The following is an 18869-nucleotide window of genomic DNA, read 5'->3' on the forward strand; positions in this document are numbered from 1 at the left end:
AAATCGTAGTCTAGCCCATTCTTAGTGCTGAAGAGAAACTGATTGCAGCACCATAATCTTACACTGAACTACAGAAAAATCCAAGCTTTAATTTCACAACATTTATTCCCATGTTAGGGAATAATTGTTTCTAACACAACCACCATTACAATTGTTGGCACCCCCAACACACCATTTAAACTGAAACATTTTTATATACTTTATTTTTTAAGTTGATCAGAGTTTGTAGGAACCTTTAATCTTGCAAACCATTACTTCCTGTGGTATGAATATGATGTGACACAGAAGGCCCATTTTGTTAAACCCCCAATCGCCTCATCGGACAAGGACCGATGTTTATTCTGGAACCACACCAGGTCGCCTCTGCCAGTAAAAGAAGAATGGGTTGTTACTGGGTCCTAAAGCAGGATAATGATCCAAACACCTCTGTATTTCCCAGCAGTGTGAAATGTTAGAGAAGATTTGATTTTTTAATACAATAAAGAAAAACCTTTTAACAAGTGACCCCCCCCCCCCTGCTCAACTAAACTACAGCTACTGAAACAAACATGGATTTATTTTAAGACTTTTTGCATGTTTACCAAGGATGCCAACATACCTGCCCACCTGAATGAACTGTTCTGTACAGGCTTAGAGGGCAGCCTATCTGAGCTCACAATATGTGGGACTGGGCCCTGGTAAACATGTTAGTGTTAAGTATCTGTGTTGGGGACAATATAGAGCAGCAGCATGTGACTAACAGCACTAAAGTTGTGTAGAAAACAATAGTCTACCAGTGGGTTTATGTCTGCAAAGGAGCAGTGTGTGTTTAGAATGCACCTCATCGTTTCTCGATGCACACTGCAGGTCAGCATCACATTCTGGCATGGACTGGTTCAGCTTGGTCTTCATCTGCTTTAGGTGCAACATGCTGTCTGCTATTCCAGCCACACAGTGGTCCCAATTCTAAAACAAACAGGAGTTAAAAAAGGAAATATTCATCGGCACGTCAGCACAATAGGATCTTTGAAAGCTAATTTGTCTTGAAGAACAACAAGAAGTACATCACACCCTGTGGTCCTTTACTTTCTGCAAACATCCACTGTCGTTAATTAGTTCAGATTGGATTAGCTTGTCTGCAGACGACAGAGACAGATGGAGGATATGTTCTCAGGTTGGGTTAAGCAACTCTGCACAGAAATCTGCAGGAGCAAAAATAAGTCACTGTCTGATTTGGATGTACTTCAGATGGCACATTAAAAATAATGTGCTCAGCTGCAGAATGTCTGTCTAAACCAGTGATTTTAGCAGCTCAGTACTTCTAATTTGTATGAAAATGAGTCTCTGTGCTTCACATTTGATTGAAAAATAAAAATAAAAATGTAAATGTTTGAAACCAGCTAATTTACCGTTTTAACTTCATAATGGAAAAAAAAAACGTACTTTGACATTTAAATAAAATCTAATGTGCAGATAGCAATTTTACATCCTAAAGACAGTAACAAATTATATTAAGGAATATAAGAAGTCCACAAAGGTGTGATGTAACTAACTGCCTGAGGAGTTGCTATTTTATTACGTCAGTTTGTCCTAGAATAAATAAGGAAATATGTTATTTTTCACTGATGGTGTCATATGTTAAGCAGTGAGTCTTCTAACACAAATGATGCCTGCTGCTCAAGTAAGTAATTACAGACCCATTTTGAACCTAACCTGTTCATTTTTTTTATTTTGTGGCACTAGTTGCCTTTATTTTGTAAGTTGACCAACAGGAAATGGGGTGGAGAGAGAAAGGGGAAGACATGCAGCTAAAGTCAATGGGCCAGTACTGGAACCAGGGACGGCTGCATCGAGGACTGTAGCCACTGTATATGGGTCGCAAGCTATACTCCTGTGTCACCACCACGCCCTGAACCTAACATTTTTACAAATATCATTAAAAAGGCGACAGATTTACTCATTTTGCATAACAAAAACTCCCTTTATTGCTTTTTAGTCAGGTGGTAAACCATACATCCACACTACGATGCACTTGTAGAACTTGGATCCAGGACATCGGCATTAGGAGTTCCAGGATGGAATCAACAAAGAAGAAAATGGCTGGAAGGGTCACCTAGAATAAACCTTTTGATGGAGACATTTAATTTGTGATTAGGGGGTTATTCCAAGATGAAGGGGAGACTTTGATGCCCGAAGTGAAAGATTTGTTTATTAATGGCTTGATTTGTTACCCGGTGCCCGAACCTGTCGCTGTGGAGCGGACCACACCGCTTCCTGAGAGTTTATATTTCATCTGTGAAGCTACATGCGGAACAACTGTTGAATTACAATTTCAGGACTCTCCTCAAAGAAATTCCAGGAGGGAAAGACTTAGGCGATTGGAGAGACGCCACCCTTCAGGAATCGCATCATAGGATGGAACGATTCAAGGGGGTTCTGCCCAGTCTGTAAGTTTTGATCATTTTTTGTAAGTTTTTTGTAAGTCTAATAGCCATGAAGTGTGAATTCATATGGAAATGACATAGAAAAAAATAGTGGATGCTTGTATTTTCAGCAGGTTAAAAAACCCAACCCTCAATGTGAAATGAACAGCAGAAAAAAAATTATTTCCTCTAGCCTGTGGTTGAGTTTAAACAAAATCAAAAAGTAGATTAAACCAAGTTGAGACAAGTTGCAAAGGTAAGGTTGATTTGCAGCCATAAGAGAGATAAAAAAAAAAGACCAATTATTTTCAAATATTGGGAGGTGACTGAGATTGAACAGGCTGGCACAGGGAACTAAAAATCCCATCTTACCATTCTAAGGCCCACAAGGTCACAATAACAACAACACGGTTTGGTGTGGACACCACTATTGAGCTATAAAGACTCTAATTTTGCTTCATATCCTTTCAGTATCAGTGAGGTGTTTAAAATGAAGTCAAAGTAAGCACAGAGATGTATGAAGATATTTAATGGGAAACTGACAAGTCAGCAGTTAATTCAGGCCATGGGAGAGAGCATGATGTTCAACAGATAACGTGAAGACTGAGTAAAGTACAACAAGGTGGTGCTCTTTAAACCTTTAAAGTTTTCAAACAGTCTCTCTTTAAACATGTGGGATTTGGAAATGTCGATAGCCTTTCAGAAATTTGAGTTCAGGTAAGATCTACATTTACTAGAGAATACACACTGAGACTGTTGTCTCTCTGCTGCTAACTGCAAACATAGACACAATAAGATGTTAAAGCAAGGTTTAAAATGTCAAATCTGTTATTTTGTCTCTTTTTTTTATATTCATGAAACGTTGTGTCAGTGACTGCTCTCCTAACCATGGTGTAACGTGTCCTCAGGTCCTAATAAACTTAATAAATAAAGGCATACGGCAAAAGGCTTGACATTTTTTTAAATTATATCTTCCTATATTATATTTCTCTAAAAATAAAATTGAATCTGCTAAAGCTGTCATCGCTAGGTCAAAGCTTTGCAACAGCTGGAGATCAGAAGATGGTCATAAAATGCATCTCTTCTAAAACGACATGCAGCATAGCTGATCACCTTAATGATGGCCTCTGTGAGATCCATTCTTTTGGCCAGCAGATTGTGAAGGTTCTCCCACTCCTCCTGCAGTGTTCCCAGGTCCAGCTGCAGCTGAGTTTGAGTATCCTGACCTCCCATAGAGAAGAGCTGTCGGCCGACCTCCAGAGTTTGGATGAAGGTGCTCTGATACCTCTGGAACAGCAGCTCCGTGTGCTGAGGAGGAACACAGAAAAGGAAAGGAGGAGAAGAAATGGGGGCTATTTTAAGAGACGCAACGCCTGTTGCAGCTTTGCTGTAATCTTTTCAAACTACTTGATTTATCTTCCATGATCACTACAGGGTCAAAGGAATTAAAATGAAAAGATAAGACCTAATCATGGTTTTCTGATTTAAATACAATGAAGTACTTCCTAAATCAACTCACCATCTGGAAAGGGTGGAGATTTTGTACTTTCTGTCAGATGTTTTGTAGTTCTTTGATTAGTAATCAAGGTAGATGTCAGGAAACTAGTAGTTTAATGCTAACTAGTAGTTAGCATTAAAGATTACCCCCTGCTGAATAGTTACTGATGTCATTCCAGAAATGGCAGCAGTGTTTAAAACTTTACATGATCCCACATATACAAATTTGTCAAATTCTCCAAAGTCTTTTGACTCCTTTGACAAATATAAAAATACTTCACGTTTTCCAGACTGGATTCCAGTTCACTTTCCGTCTGTCCCACCTGCAGGTCCTGCAGAGATCGTCTCAGCTGTTGGAGGCTGCAGTGGGCCAGTCCACTGACTGGGATGAGGTTCTGTGTTTCTGACAGGAACTTCTGCAGCTTCCTCAGGCTGCGGCTGTACAGATGCCAACGCCTCACCAGACCCTCCACTAGAGAGCAACGCTGGTCAGCCCTCTGCACCGCCCCCTGCCAGTGCTCCCTGAGTTGGGCCAGCTTCAGGATGAAGTCACTCCTGGCAGAGTCAAATATTAGTAAGTCAGGGAAAACAAAATTTGCTAAATGCATTTTCAGCACAGAAACGTCAACTGTTCCTTTCATTTTTTATTTCTGTAGGAAGCTTGAACAAAGTTGTTGGAGATCTAAGACTTTGCTACCAAGGAGTCAGACTGTAATATTATAAAATAAGATTTCTGAAGGTCTTTCAATCTTTGATTTTACTCTTTGGCTGCTTATATTTGTCTGACCATGTTTAAAGAAGTGTTTGTTGTTTTTTAAGCTAAGTGACTCTATTAATCATGGAATGATAAAAGAAGAACCAAAGACAACCTGCCCCCCTGTGTTCAGGTGGATTTCTGAAAAAGACACCAGATGTAACAACAATTTGAACCAACAAGGTGTTTCCCAAAACTGATCTGCTAAAACCAGGCCATTAAGTAAGCCTACAGCACATTGTAAAATAATTCACACGCCTTGAACAGTTTTGTTTTTCTACATTTTGTCATGTTTGAACCACAATCTTCACTATATTGTAGCAGGATTTTGTTATACAACACAGAGTTGTGCACAATTGTGAAGACAAACACTAGATGTGTGTTTTTCTTTTTAATTTTCACAAAGTGTGGGATGCATTTGCATTCAGCTCAGTTTATTCTGACATGCAGAGATGAAATCCACTGCGACCCTTAAAGGTCAGTCCAGCTGTGTGTAACGTAATCTGTGTCTAAATGCAGCTGTTCTGTTTCTGGCTTCAGTGGTTCTTTAGAGAACATTAGAGAACAAACACCATCATCAAGACCAAGGAACACAGCAGACAGGTCAGGGAGAAATTTGGGGAGAAGTTCATAGCAGGGTTAGGTTAGAAAACAAAATCCCATGAACATCTCCCAGAGCTCTGTTTAACAGTTTTACATGTTTGATATATTAAGCTCTGCTTTTTAAGCAAAGCTTAAAGGTCTTTTGTTATTTTCTTTGATTTTCAATGCAACATTTTTGATTGGCTTGTGTATGAATACGACTGTGTAAATAAACTGACCTTGTCTTGCCTTCAATCCATCATCTGAACCTAAAAAGAGAATGAACAACTGCAGACCTACCAAGACATGGACGCCCACCTCAACTGACAGACCGCGCAAGGAGAGCATTAATCAGTGAAGCAGCAAGGAGAATCATTGTAACTCTGGATGAGCTGCAGAGAACCACAGCACAGGTGGGAAAATATGTCCACAGGACATCTATTACTTATGCAGTCCACAAATCTGGCCTTTATGAAAGAGTGGTGAGAAGAAAACCATTGTTGAAAGAAAGTGATGAGAAGTGCTGTTTGGAGTTCCCCACAAGCCACCCAGAAGACACGGCAAACATATGGAAGAAGGTGATCTTATCAGATGAGAAAATGTGACTTCTCTGCTCTTCCTGCAAATCAATATGTGTGGAAGAAATCCAACAAAGCAAATCATTCTGAAAAAAACATTCCCACTGTGAAACATGTGATGCCATGGCGATGTTTTTCCTAAGCAGGAAGAAGGAAGAGGGTCAATGTTGATGGGAAGATGGATTGAGTTAAATCCAGGATAATACTGGAAGAAAACCTGCTAGAGGCTGTAGAAGATTTGAGACTTGGGTGGAGGTTCACCTTCTAGCAGGACAACCACCCTAAACACACAGCCAGGTACAATAGAATGGTTTAGATCGAAGCATATTTATGTGTTAGAAAGACCTAGTCGCACAGATAAATGGTAAATGGACTGCACTTATAAAGCCCTTTTCCAGTCATACCCACCACTCAATCACTCCCAAACATGGACACATTTATACACCAATACGCAGATACTGTAGGGTGGCTGGCAACTTGAGGTTAAGCCTCGCTCAAAGCCATATTCACATTGGCAGGAGGAAGCTGGAATCGACCCACAACCTTTGGATAGGAAGACAACATGTCGGCTCAGTTTCAACAGTTTCAACAGTTAAACAACTTCCTAACAATGACCAACCGCTTCGATGTCTTCCAGTCAGACTTCCGTGCTCACCACAGTACAGAGACCACTCTTGTCAAGGTGTTCAATGACATCCGTATAAATGCAGACCATGGAAGAACCACAGTGCTGGTATTATTGGACCTTAGTGCAGCATTCAACACTGTTGATCACTCCATTTTATTAGAGCACCTGGAAAACTTGGTCGGCCTTTCTGGTACAGCACTCAATTGGTTTAAATCCTACTTGAAGGACAGGATCATTTTTGTGTCAGTAGGTAACTTTACATCAGAGACCACAAAAATCACATGTGGCGTTCCCCAAGGGTCCATCTTAGGGCCCCTCCAATTCAATATCTACATGCTCCCCCTAACTCAGATTTTAATAAACAACAACCTAAGTTACCATAACTATGCAGACGACACACAGCTATACGTTACGATGTCACCAGGTGACCATGAACCCATTCAAGCGCTGGGTAAATGCTTAGAAGAAATCAATGCATGGATGTGCCAAAACCTTTCTGCAGCTGAATCAAAACAAAACTGAAGTAATAATCTTTGGACCAAAGGAAGAGTGTTTAAAAGTTAGCACACAGCTTCAGTTAATATAGCAAGAAACCACCAGTCAGGCTTGAAACCTGGGTGTAGTGATGGACTCAGACCTGAACCATCAGAGGCACATAAAGATAGTAACAAGGTCGGCCTTCTAGCACCTAAAGAACATCTCCAGGATTAAAGGACTAATGTCTCAGCAGGACGTTGAAAAACTAATTCATGCATTCATCTTTAGTAGAATTGATTACTGGAACAGTGTCTTCACAGGTGTGCCTAAAAAGTGGCTCAGACAGCTGCAGTTGATCCAGAACACTGCTGCCCACGTCCTCACTAGAACTAAGAAAGTGGAGCACATTACCCCAGTTCTAAAGTCCTTACACTGGTTCCCAGTAGCTCAGAGAATAGACTTTAAAATACTTCTGTTAGTCTATAAATCACTAAATGGCTTAGCACCAAAATACATTACAGACTTGTTGTCAGTGTATCAACCACCCAGACCTCTCAGGTCTTCTGGCTCAAATCTACTCTGCGTACCCAGAACCAGAACCAAACATGGAGAAGCAGCTTTTAGTTCTTATGCTCTACTAATCTGGAATAAACTTCCAGAAAACTGTAAAAGCGCTGAAACCCTAAGTTGCTTTAAAGCAAGATTAAAAACTTATTTGCTTAGAGTGGCCTTTGACTGTGCCATCTAAACATTATTAGTTAAGTTTTCAGTCCAATTTTCCTCTCATTTTCTTATCCATCATTCTATTCTATTCTCTTTATTTTATTTTCATTTTTTTTAATGACCTCTGTTTGATTTTCTGTATCATTTTAATGTTTTTCCTTATGTACAGCGCCTTGAGTGCCTTGTTGCAGAAAAGCGCTATATAAATAAACTTGACTTGACTTGACTTGACTTGACTCAGTGATGGAGATCAGATAGAGATACTCTGGTGGAGACAATCCCCAAAGAACTTGCAGCCCTGTGGTTCTACGAAGTGTTGATTCAGAATGGCTCAATACAAATGCACACCACACTTTTCAGAAATATAGTTGTAATAAATTGTGAAAAATCATTTATTATTCTCCTTCATTTTTAAAATATGCGCTACATTGATTGGAAATATCACATAAAATCCGTTGATGTTTCTGGTTGTAATGTGGAGGGTGTGAATAGTTTTGCGAGGCAATATAAATTATTAACTGAAGGATGATGCATCGCTCATGTCTCAATTACTACTACTACTATTTAGTCAGACTTCAGATGGATTAAAATAATTTCCTAAGAACACTACAATACAGGTCCTTCTCAAAATATTAGCATATTTTGATTGATTTAATTATTTTCCATAGTGTCATGATGAAAAGTTAACATTCATATATTTTAGATTCATTGTACAATAACTGAAAATTTTCAGGTCTTTTATTGTCTTAATACGGATGATTTTGGCATACAGCTCATGAAAACCCAAAATTCCTATCTCACAAAATTAGCATATCATTAAAAGGGTCTCTAAACGAGCTATGAACCTAATCATCTGAATCAACGAGTTAACTCTAAACACCTGCAAAAGTTTCCTGAGGCCTTTAAAACTTCCAGCCTGGTTCATCACTCAAAACCCCAATCATGGGTAAGACTGCCGACCTGACTGCTGTCCAGAAGGCCACTATTGACACCCTCAAGCAAGAGGGTAAGACACAGAAAGACATTTCTGAACGAATAGGCTGTTCCCAGAGTTCTGTATCAAGGCACCTCAGTGGGAAGTCTGTGGGAAGGAAAAAGTGTGGCAGAAAACTCTGCACAACGAGAAAAGGTGACCGGACCCTGAGGAAGATTGTGGAGAAGGGCCGATTCCAGACCTTGGGGGACCTGCGGAAGCAGTGGACTGAGTCTGGAGTAGAAACATCCAGAGCCACCGTGCCCAGGCGTGTGCAGGAAATGGGCATTCCCCTGGTCAAGCCACTTTTGAAACAGAAACAGCTGCCGAAACGCCTGACCTGGGCTACAGAGAAGCAGCACTGGACTGTTGCTCAGTGGTCCAAAGTACTTTTTTCGGATGAAAGCAAATTCTGCATGTCATTCGGAAATCAAGGTGCCAGAGTATGGAGGAAGACTGGGGAGAAGGAAATGCCAAAATGCCAGAAGTCCAGTGTCAAGTACCCACAGTCAGTGATGGTCTGGGGTGCCGTGTCAGCTGCTGGTGTTGGTCCACTGTGTTTTATCAAGGGCAGGGTCAATGCAGATAAGCTATCAGGAGATTTTGGAGCACTTCATGCTTCCATCTGCTGAAAAGCTTTATGGAGATGAAGATTTAATTTTTCAACACGACCTGGCACCTGCTCACAGTGCCAAAACCACTGGTAAATGGTTTACTGACCATGGTATCACTGTGCTCAATTGGCCTGCCAACTCTCCTGACCTGAACCCCATAGAGAATCTGTGGGATATTGTGAAGAGAACGTTGAGAGACTCAAGACCCAACACTCTGGATGAGCTAAAGACCGCTATCGAAGCATCCTGGGCCTCCATAAGACCTCAGCAGTGCCACAGGCTGATTGCCTCCATGCCACGCCGCATTGAAGCAGTCATTTCTGCCAAAGGATTCCCGACCAAGCATTGAGTGCATAACTGTACATGATTATTTGAAGGTTGACGTTTTTGTATTAAAAACACTTTTCTTTTATCGGTTGGATGAAATATGCTAATTTTGTGAGATAGGAATTTTGTGTTTTCATGAGCTGTATGCCAAAATCATCCGTATTAAGACAATAAAAGACCTGAAATATGTCAGTTAGTGTGCAATGAATCTAAAATATATGAATGTTAAATTTTCATCATGACATTATGGAAAATAATGAACTTCATCACAATATGCTAATATTTTGAGAAGGACCTGTATGCTGTCATGGTCAGACACAGACTGGACGCAAAATGAATAAAAACAAATCTTGTTTTCCCAAAAGTCTACATGAGTATTGCCAGAGACCACATTAAAAAGATTAGTAAAGAATGATTGAAAATCTGTAAAGGAAAATATAAGCATCTAACATGTTTGGAGATTAAACATTTTCATAAAAAACTGTTTCTTTTTGCTACTTCATCTTCTTACCTGTCCTCCACCTCCCCTTTCTGCAGGAGATGAAGAGCATCAGTGATGACAGAATGCAGAATCTGTTGACCGATGGCAAGCTCTGCCTGAAACCTCTACAACAGCAGGACAGATCAGTAATCTGAACCGTTTTATCCCACCGGTTTTGTCAATAAGGCGTTCCTTGTGTTTGATACCTTGTGCGTACAGAGCTGCTGCCTGAGACCAATGTAAGAACCAGTGATATCTACAGCCAGACTGTCCTCCATCCTCTGCAGGAACGCCATCCACCTCTCACACTTCTGCTCAAAAGGCTTCTGCCTCAGTTCCTCTGTCTGTATCTCACTGCACACAAACAGAGAAAAAGGTGAACAAATCTTGATAATGTTGGATGTTAATCTGGGTTTTATCCAATAATAAAGGAACGGTGCCACCAAAGGTCCCTGCGGAGCCCCAGTACAGCAGGCCAGCCTGCCAGAGACGCAGCCCTGTGTCCTCACATACTGTGGACAGCCAGTGAGGTAGTCCAGTACCCACTGGGACAGCTGGCAGTCCCAGTCCCAGAGGACAGATTAGGAACAATTTCTTACTTCTTAAAGCGGGAGTTCTTCCCTCCACTGTTGTTCGTTCAGGAGGAGGGATTGCTGCAAAGTCAGCGAATCAACTTAGAAAACATTTGAACTGTGTATACAGACTGGATGGTTTTTGTGCCTTGAGGCAACATTCATGAGAATTGGCACAATATACTGTATATAAGCTACACTGAAATGAATTGAACCTGTGATTCATTTGAATTCCTCCCATATAGGGGGTGCTAGTTATTCTTTGATCTTTTGGGATGCAACATTGAGCATTTGTTTATGTCAGACAGAATATTAAAAATATTAATACAATACATATCCTTTCTTTGTGATTAATCATCATGGGTTATGATTAATCACAGTGAAATAAAATTTTTGTCGCTGATTTAGTTATCTAATTAGTTGCAGTTTGCTACTAAAATGTGTACTTTAATCCAGGTGCAAATCCGTCACGCTCTCATCCTGCTTAGCTTCGCTATTTTTCACGACTGGGAGAAAGTGATTAAGTTTACAGCCGGGTTGTGTGTCTGGCTATAAACACTGACTGGTTTTATGATTCTTACGCAGCGGATCTGTCTGAGGTTTTATCATTTGCTGGAATTAATGAGGTATGACATGCACAAAACACGTGGTCAAAATTTTGCTGATGTTTTACCCGTTTATTATAATATATATTGGCCTGCATGCTGATAATGCCATTGCAGCAGCACTAACAATTTTCTTTCTGCTCATTTAACCTTTTATCAGAATCAACATTCAATGATCACATAGGTGGGACCTACAACAGAGGCAGAGAGCACATATAGTATATCTATACCAGAGGAGCCAGACGGTTTATCTGAGTCTGGACAGGTAACTGACCTCAGTACCCAGGCTCCACACCCCCTTTCTACTGAAGTAGGGGGAGGGGTTTGCCTGCTTTGCTTAAGCCCTTATTAGATGAGATTCATCTAATAAACTTAACTCCTTATAAGCACCAAAAGGAAATGTGTTATGGGTGGAAAATAAACCATCCAAGTTGAGATCAACACAGATATTTCCCCTCACTGGATGAAGATTTTTACAAGGACAGCTTTCACTTAAAGAGCAGCAGCTCTGTAACCAGCCATTAAACACCTGTTGACTCTATACAGGTCCTTCTCAAAATATTAGCATATTTTGATTGATTTAATTATTTTCCATAGTGTCATGATGAAAAGTTAACATTCATATATTTTAGATTCATTGTACAATAACTGAAAATTTTCAGGTCTTTTATTGTCTTAATACGGATGATTTTGGCATACAGCTCATGAAAACCCAAAATTCCTATCTCACAAAATTAGCATATCATTAAAAGGGTCTCTAAACGAGCTATGAACCTAATCATCTGAATCAACGAGTTAACTCTAAACACCTGCAAAAGTTTCCTGAGGCCTTTAAAACTTCCAGCCTGGTTCATCACTCAAAACCCCAATCATGGGTAAGACTGCCGACCTGACTGCTGTCCAGAAGGCCACTATTGACACCCTCAAGCAAGAGGGTAAGACACAGAAAGACATTTCTGAACGAATAGGCTGTTCCCAGAGTTCTGTATCAAGGCACCTCAGTGGGAAGTCTGTGGGAAGGAAAAAGTGTGGCAGAAAACTCTGCACAACGAGAAAAGGTGACCGGACCCTGAGGAAGATTGTGGAGAAGGGCCGATTCCAGACCTTGGGGGACCTGCGGAAGCAGTGGACTGAGTCTGGAGTAGAAACATCCAGAGCCACCGTGCCCAGGCGTGTGCAGGAAATGGGCATTCCCCTGGTCAAGCCACTTTTGAAACAGAAACAGCTGCCGAAACGCCTGACCTGGGCTACAGAGAAGCAGCACTGGACTGTTGCTCAGTGGTCCAAAGTACTTTTTTCGGATGAAAGCAAATTCTGCATGTCATTCGGAAATCAAGGTGCCAGAGTATGGAGGAAGACTGGGGAGAAGGAAATGCCAAAATGCCAGAAGTCCAGTGTCAAGTACCCACAGTCAGTGATGGTCTGGGATGCCGTGTCAGCTGCTGGTGTTGGTCCACTGTGTTTTATCAAGGGCAGGGTCAATGCAGATAAGCTATCAGGAGATTTTGGAGCACTTCATGCTTCCATCTGCTGAAAAGCTTTATGGAGATGAAGATTTAATTTTTCAACACGACCTGGCACCTGCTCACAGTGCCAAAACCACTGGTAAATGGTTTACTGACCATGGTATCACTGTGCTCAATTGGCCTGCCAACTCTCCTGACCTGAACCCCATAGAGAATCTGTGGGATATTGTGAAGAGAACGTTGAGAGACTCAAGACCCAACACTCTGGATGAGCTAAAGACCGCTATCGAAGCATCCTGGGCCTCCATAAGACCTCAGCAGTGCCACAGGCTGATTGCCTCCATGCCACGCCGCATTGAAGCAGTCATTTCTGCCAAAGGATTCCCGACCAAGCATTGAGTGCATAACTGTACATGATTATTTGAAGGTTGACGTTTTTTGTATTAAAAACACTTTTCTTTTATCGGTTGGATGAAATATGCTAATTTTGTGAGATAGGAATTTTGTGTTTTCATGAGCTGTATGCCAAAATCATCCGTATTAAGACAATAAAAGACCTGAAATATGTCAGTTAGTGTGCAATGAATCTAAAATATATGAATGTTAAATTTTCATCATGACATTATGGAAAATAATGAACTTCATCACAATATGCTAATATTTTGAGAAGGACCTGTACAATATGCACACTGTTTACTGTCTACAGTGGGGTGGTCGTCATGGTAACATATGCTTGACACCCACGTACAACATGCTTGATGTAACTCCATCTGGTGAAAAATGGTTTTAAAAATGTATTCCATCATTTAAAAATTGGCTTTAAAGTTTCTGACATCAAATCTTTGGTAGAAATGTTGAGACAATTTTTTATTTTATTTTAATAGAAATAGTTGTTGGTGGCGTTTTAAATAGATTAGTTGAAATATTTACGTGGTTAAATATTTATTTACTACCCTGCAGCCTTTCAATGCATCCCTGCTCCAACACTCTTCAAGTTGCTCATCGGCGTTCAGTCATCCAACTCTGAAGATCTCTGCTAAAGAGCCGTTCATCTCATTGAGAGTGGGCTGGAGCAGGGATGCATCGAGAAGCTCTAGAGGACCAGACTTGGGCACCCCTGGTTAAGAGCATTTTGTATTTTGTTTAATTGTCTCAATGACAATTGATTTGATGGCCCCTTTCTTTTTGTTTTTTAGCCATAACACTGCTATTTTTTTTAAATTAAATTGTAATAAGAATAAAAAACAAAATTTGTGTGTTTTTCCATTTAACTGTTTACAGTATGTACATTATTAAATGCATTATATGTCTATTAACATTGTATTTTAAAAATCTGACATGAGTTTCTGATATTCTTATATGACGGTGAACATAATGAGTGCTAACACATGCCTCAGACAGCTGAACATTGAATAAATCAAATCTATTTATCTTCATTTTAACTGTAAAACAATAAACATATAAAATTGTGTATTTCTCTGGGAACATTAGCAGATTAGCGTGGAAATCATCAAACCAAGGAAAAAGTGCAATATTAGAAAATGCATACGTTTTATTTATTGTTCAGCATTCGTGTGTCATTCGTGTCATTCGTGTGATTTGCTCTCCATGACAAATAGAAACCATTCCAGTCAATGCTGTCATTCCCACTGGCTCCATGGTGCTGCGGCAGCATGAAGAGCCATAATCCAGTGACTATTTTTGATGGATGACATAGCTCACGTGTTAATTTCAATGGCGGTAAAATTCACAGTTGACGTACAGTGGGGAAAACAAGTATTTGATATACTGCTGATTTTGTAGGTTTTCCCACTTACAAAGCATATAGAAGACTTTTAATTTTTATCATAGGTTCTCTTAAGCTGTGAGTGACGGAATCTAAAACAAAAATCCAGAAAATCACATTGTGTGATTTTTTAAGTAATTAATTTGCATTTATTGTATGACATAAATATTTGATCACCTAACAACCAGTAATATCCCGGCTCTCACAGGCCTGTTAGTTCTTCTTTAAGAAGCCCTCCTGTTCTCCACTCATTACCTGTATTAACTGCACCTGTTTGAACTCGTTATCTGTATAAAAGACACCTGTCCAAACACTCAATCAAACAAACTCCAACCTCTCCACAATGGCCAAGACCAGAGAGCTGTGTAAGAACATCAGGAATAAAACAGTAGACTTCCACAAGGCTGGGATGGTCTACAGGAAAATAGCCAAGCAGCTTGGTGAGAAGACAACAATTGTTGGAGCAATTCTAAGAAAATGGAAGAAGTTCAAGATGACGGTCAATCTCCCTCGGTCTGGGACTCCATGCAAGATCTCACCTCGTGGAGCATCAATGATCATGAGGAAGGTGAAGGATCAGCCCAGACCCACACAGCAGGACCTAGTCAATGACCTGAAGAGATCTAGGACCAAAGTCTCAAAGAAGACCATTAGTAACACACTACGCCGCCATGGATTAAAATCCTGCAGCACACGCAAGGTCCTCCTGCTCATGCCAGCGCATGTCCAGACCCATCTGGAGTTTGCCAATGACCATCTGGATGATCCAGAGGAGGAATGGGAGAAGGTCATGTGGTTTGATGAGACAAAAATAGAGCTTTTTGGTATAAACTCCACTCGCCGTGTTTGGAGGCAACTAAGGAGTGGCTCCGTAAGAAGCATCTCAAGGTCATCGAGTGGCCTAGCCAGTCTCCAGACCTGAACCCAATTATAAATCTTTGGAGGGAGCTGAAAGTCCATATTGCCCAGTGACAGTCCCAAAACCTGAAGGATCTGGAGAAGATGTGTATGGAGGAGTGGTCCAGAATCCCTGCTTCAGTGTGTGCAAACCTCATCAATATATACGTCTGATATCTATAACTGCAAACAGAGGTTTCTGTACCAAATATTAAGTTTGGTTTTTCTGAGGTATCAAATACTGATGTCATGCAATAAAATGCTAATTAATTACTCCAGTGTGAATGGCCGCACATTGGCATCTGTGGCCAATAACAGAGCAGATATTGAACCTATAGTCAGTGTGAAAGAGGGGTTAGTCTGTAGCTCTGTAGGAGTCTGGTTGTTCCACTGTTTAACAGTGAATAATCCTTTTCTGAAAAGCATTGGTGGTTTCATTATTTGCTGTGCTTTTTTCTCAAATAAAAAGTGGGACATCTGGTAATTAGGACACTTCAGTAATTTGTGTTGACATTTTTCATGGTAATTGTGAATTAATGATTGGGTAATACAAGTCCTTCTCAAAATATTAGCAAATTGTGATAAAGTTAATTATTTTCCATAATGTCATGATGAAAATTTAACATTCATATATTTTAGATTCATTACACACTAACTGAAATATTTCAGGTCTTTTATTGTCTTAATACGGATGATTTTGGCATACAGCTCATGAAAACCCAAAATTCCTATCTCACAAAATTAGCATATTTCATCAGACCCATAAAAGAAAAGTGTTTTTAATACAAAAAACGTCAACCTTCAAATAATCATGTACAGTTATGCACTCAATACTTGGTCGGGAATCCTTTTGCAGAAATGACTGCTTCAATGCGGCGTGGCATGGAGGCAATCAGCCTGTGGCACTGCTGAGGTCTTATGGAGGCCCAGGATGCTTCGATAGCGGCCTTTAGCTCATCCAGAGTGTTGGGTCTTGAGTCTCTCAACGTTCTCTTCACAATATCCCACAGATTCTCTATGGGGTTCAGGTCAGGAGAGTTGGCAGGCCAATTGAGCACAGTGATACCATGGTCAGTAAACCATTTACCAGTGGTTTTGGCACTGTGAGCAGGTGCCAGGTTGTGCTGAAAAATGAAATCTTCATCTCCATAAAGCTTTTCAGCAGATGGAAGCATGAAGTGCTCCAAAATCTCCTGATAGCTAGCTGCATTGACCCTGCCCTTGATAAAACACAGTGGACCAACACCAGCAGCTGACACGGCACCCCAGACCATCACTGACTGTGGGTACTTGACACTGGACTTCTGGCATTTTGGCATTTCCTTCTCCCCAGTCTTCCTCCAGACTCTGGCACATTGATTTCCGAATGACGTGCAGAATTTGCTTTCATCCAAAAAAAGTACTTTGGACCACTGAGCAACCGTCCAGTGCTGCTTCTCTGTAGCCCAGGTCAGGCGCTTCTGCCGCTGTTTCTGGTTCAAAAGTGGCTTGACCTGGGGAATGCGGCACCTGTAGCCCATTTCCTGCACACACCTGTGCACTGTGGCTCTGGATGTTTCTGCTCCAAACTCAGTCCACTGCTTCCGCAGGTCCCCCAAGGTCTGGAATCGGCCCTTCACAATCTTCCTCAGGGTCCGGTCACCTCTTCTCGTTGTGCAGCGTTTTCTGCCACACTTTTTCCTTCCAACAGACTTCCCACTGAGGTGCCTTGATACAGCACTCTGGGAACAGCCTATTCGTTCAGAAATTTCTTTCTGTCTTACCCTCTTGCTTGAGGGTGTCAATAGTGGCCTTCTGGACAGCAGTCAGGTCGGCAGTCTTACCCATGATTGGGGTTTTGAGTGATGAACCTGGCTGAGAGTTTTAAAGGCCTCAGGAATCTTTTGCAGGTGTTTAGAGTTAACTCATTGATACAGATGATTAGGTTCATAGCTCGTTTAGAGACCCTTTTAATGATATGCTAATTTTGTGAGATAGGAATTTTGGGTTTTCATGAGCTGTATGCCAAAATCATCCGTATTAAGACAATAAAAGACCTGAAATATTTCAGTTAGTGTGCAATTAATCTAAAATATATGAATGTTAAATTTTCATCATGACATTATGGAAAATAATGAACTTCATCACAATATGCTAATTTTTTGAGAAGGACCTGTATAATAGAACAGAAACCTAACCTTGTTAAACTGCCGTTCAATTCACTGCTCTGCCATTTTGTTCTTTAGCACTTTTGGTGCTTTTATTTAATTTTTTATGCAGGAAAAGGAGCCATCTACAGGACATCAATTTGTTTCCTCCTTGAGGAGGTTTAGTAGGATCGTTGAAGGAGTGGATTGACCAACTTTGGTAAATCTTCGCATAACTGAACATAGTCAGCTTTGAGGATTGTTTGTGTTGAGCTTCCAACCACTGGAAATGTCAACAGCTCATAGATTCTCTATGGGGTTCAGGTCAGGACAGTTACTGGTCAATCAACCACAGTAACACCATGGTCATTGAAGCAGCTTTTGCTACCTTTGGCAGTGTGGGCAGGTACCAAGCCCTGCTGGAAAATGAAATCAGCATCTCCATAAAGCTTGTCAGAAGAAGGAAGTATGAAGTGCTCTAAAATGTCCTAGTAGATGGCTGTGCTGAATGTAGACTTCGGAAAACCCAGTGCACCAGAACCAGCAGATGATGTGGCACCCTAAATAATGGCAGACTGTGGAAACCTCTGTCACTCTCCATTCTTCCTCCAGACTCTGAGATCTTAATTTCCAAATGAAATGCAAACTTCACCAACAGAAGACTTTGGATCACTGAGCAACAGTCCACTTCTTTTTCTACTTATCCCAGGTTGTAGCCCATGTGTAGGATTGGTCTGTGCGTAGTGGCTCTTGATGCTTTGGCTCCAGCCTCAGTCTGCTCCTTGTGATGCTCCTCCAAGTTGTTGAATAGATTTTCCTTGACAATTCTGTCAAAACTGCGGTTCTGCCTGTTGCAGGTGCACTTTTTACTGCCATACTTTTTCCTTCCACTCAACTTTCTATGTATTTAACTTTTTCACAGTATTCAAATTTTCTGCAAAAATAAATTTGGGATTTTCATAATCTGTAAACCATAATCATCTAAATTATGAAAAATAACAGCTTTAAATATTTCAGGGTGGTTTCCGGGCTTTGTTAACCAGGCTGGTGGCAGATGGGAAAAAACTGTTCTTGTGGCGTGAGGTTTTGGTCCGGATGGACCGCAGCCTCCTGCCAGAGGGGAGAGTCTCAAAGAGTCTGTGACCGGGGTGGGAGGGATCAGCCAGAATCTTAGTGGAGTTTAGCAGACTCCTAGCATCACTCTGGATATTTGAAAGTATCTTCTGGTATTTATGGAGACCACCAACATCCAACCCTACCTATAAGAGACATTTTCACCTCCCTAGCCATCCTGCCAAGATACATGGCTCCTCGTCCAGCCTGGTAGCCTGAAACGGGTGTCCGTGTAATGTCATATTTATATCCCAGGAAACAGAAAGTC

General features: G+C 40.9%; 1 protein-coding gene across 1 annotated transcript in view; it reads right to left on the minus strand.

Annotated features, from left to right (window-relative positions):
- Nucleotides 1-18869, minus strand: part of LOC124884997 (nesprin-2-like) — a 101957-nt gene that overhangs the window by 76606 nt on the left and 6482 nt on the right. The window contains exons 4-8 of the mRNA XM_047393122.1: nucleotides 10243-10390; nucleotides 10067-10161; nucleotides 4223-4454; nucleotides 3516-3710; nucleotides 820-945 (exon numbers count right to left, since the gene is read on the minus strand). Of these exons, the coding sequence (XP_047249078.1) occupies nucleotides 820-945; nucleotides 3516-3710; nucleotides 4223-4454; nucleotides 10067-10161; nucleotides 10243-10390 (796 nt within the window). The remainder of the gene's footprint in view (nucleotides 1-819; nucleotides 946-3515; nucleotides 3711-4222; nucleotides 4455-10066; nucleotides 10162-10242; nucleotides 10391-18869) is intronic.

Source organism: Girardinichthys multiradiatus, chromosome 19, assembly GCF_021462225.1.
Source record: "Girardinichthys multiradiatus isolate DD_20200921_A chromosome 19, DD_fGirMul_XY1, whole genome shotgun sequence".
Lineage (NCBI taxonomy): Eukaryota > Metazoa > Chordata > Actinopteri > Cyprinodontiformes > Goodeidae > Girardinichthys > Girardinichthys multiradiatus.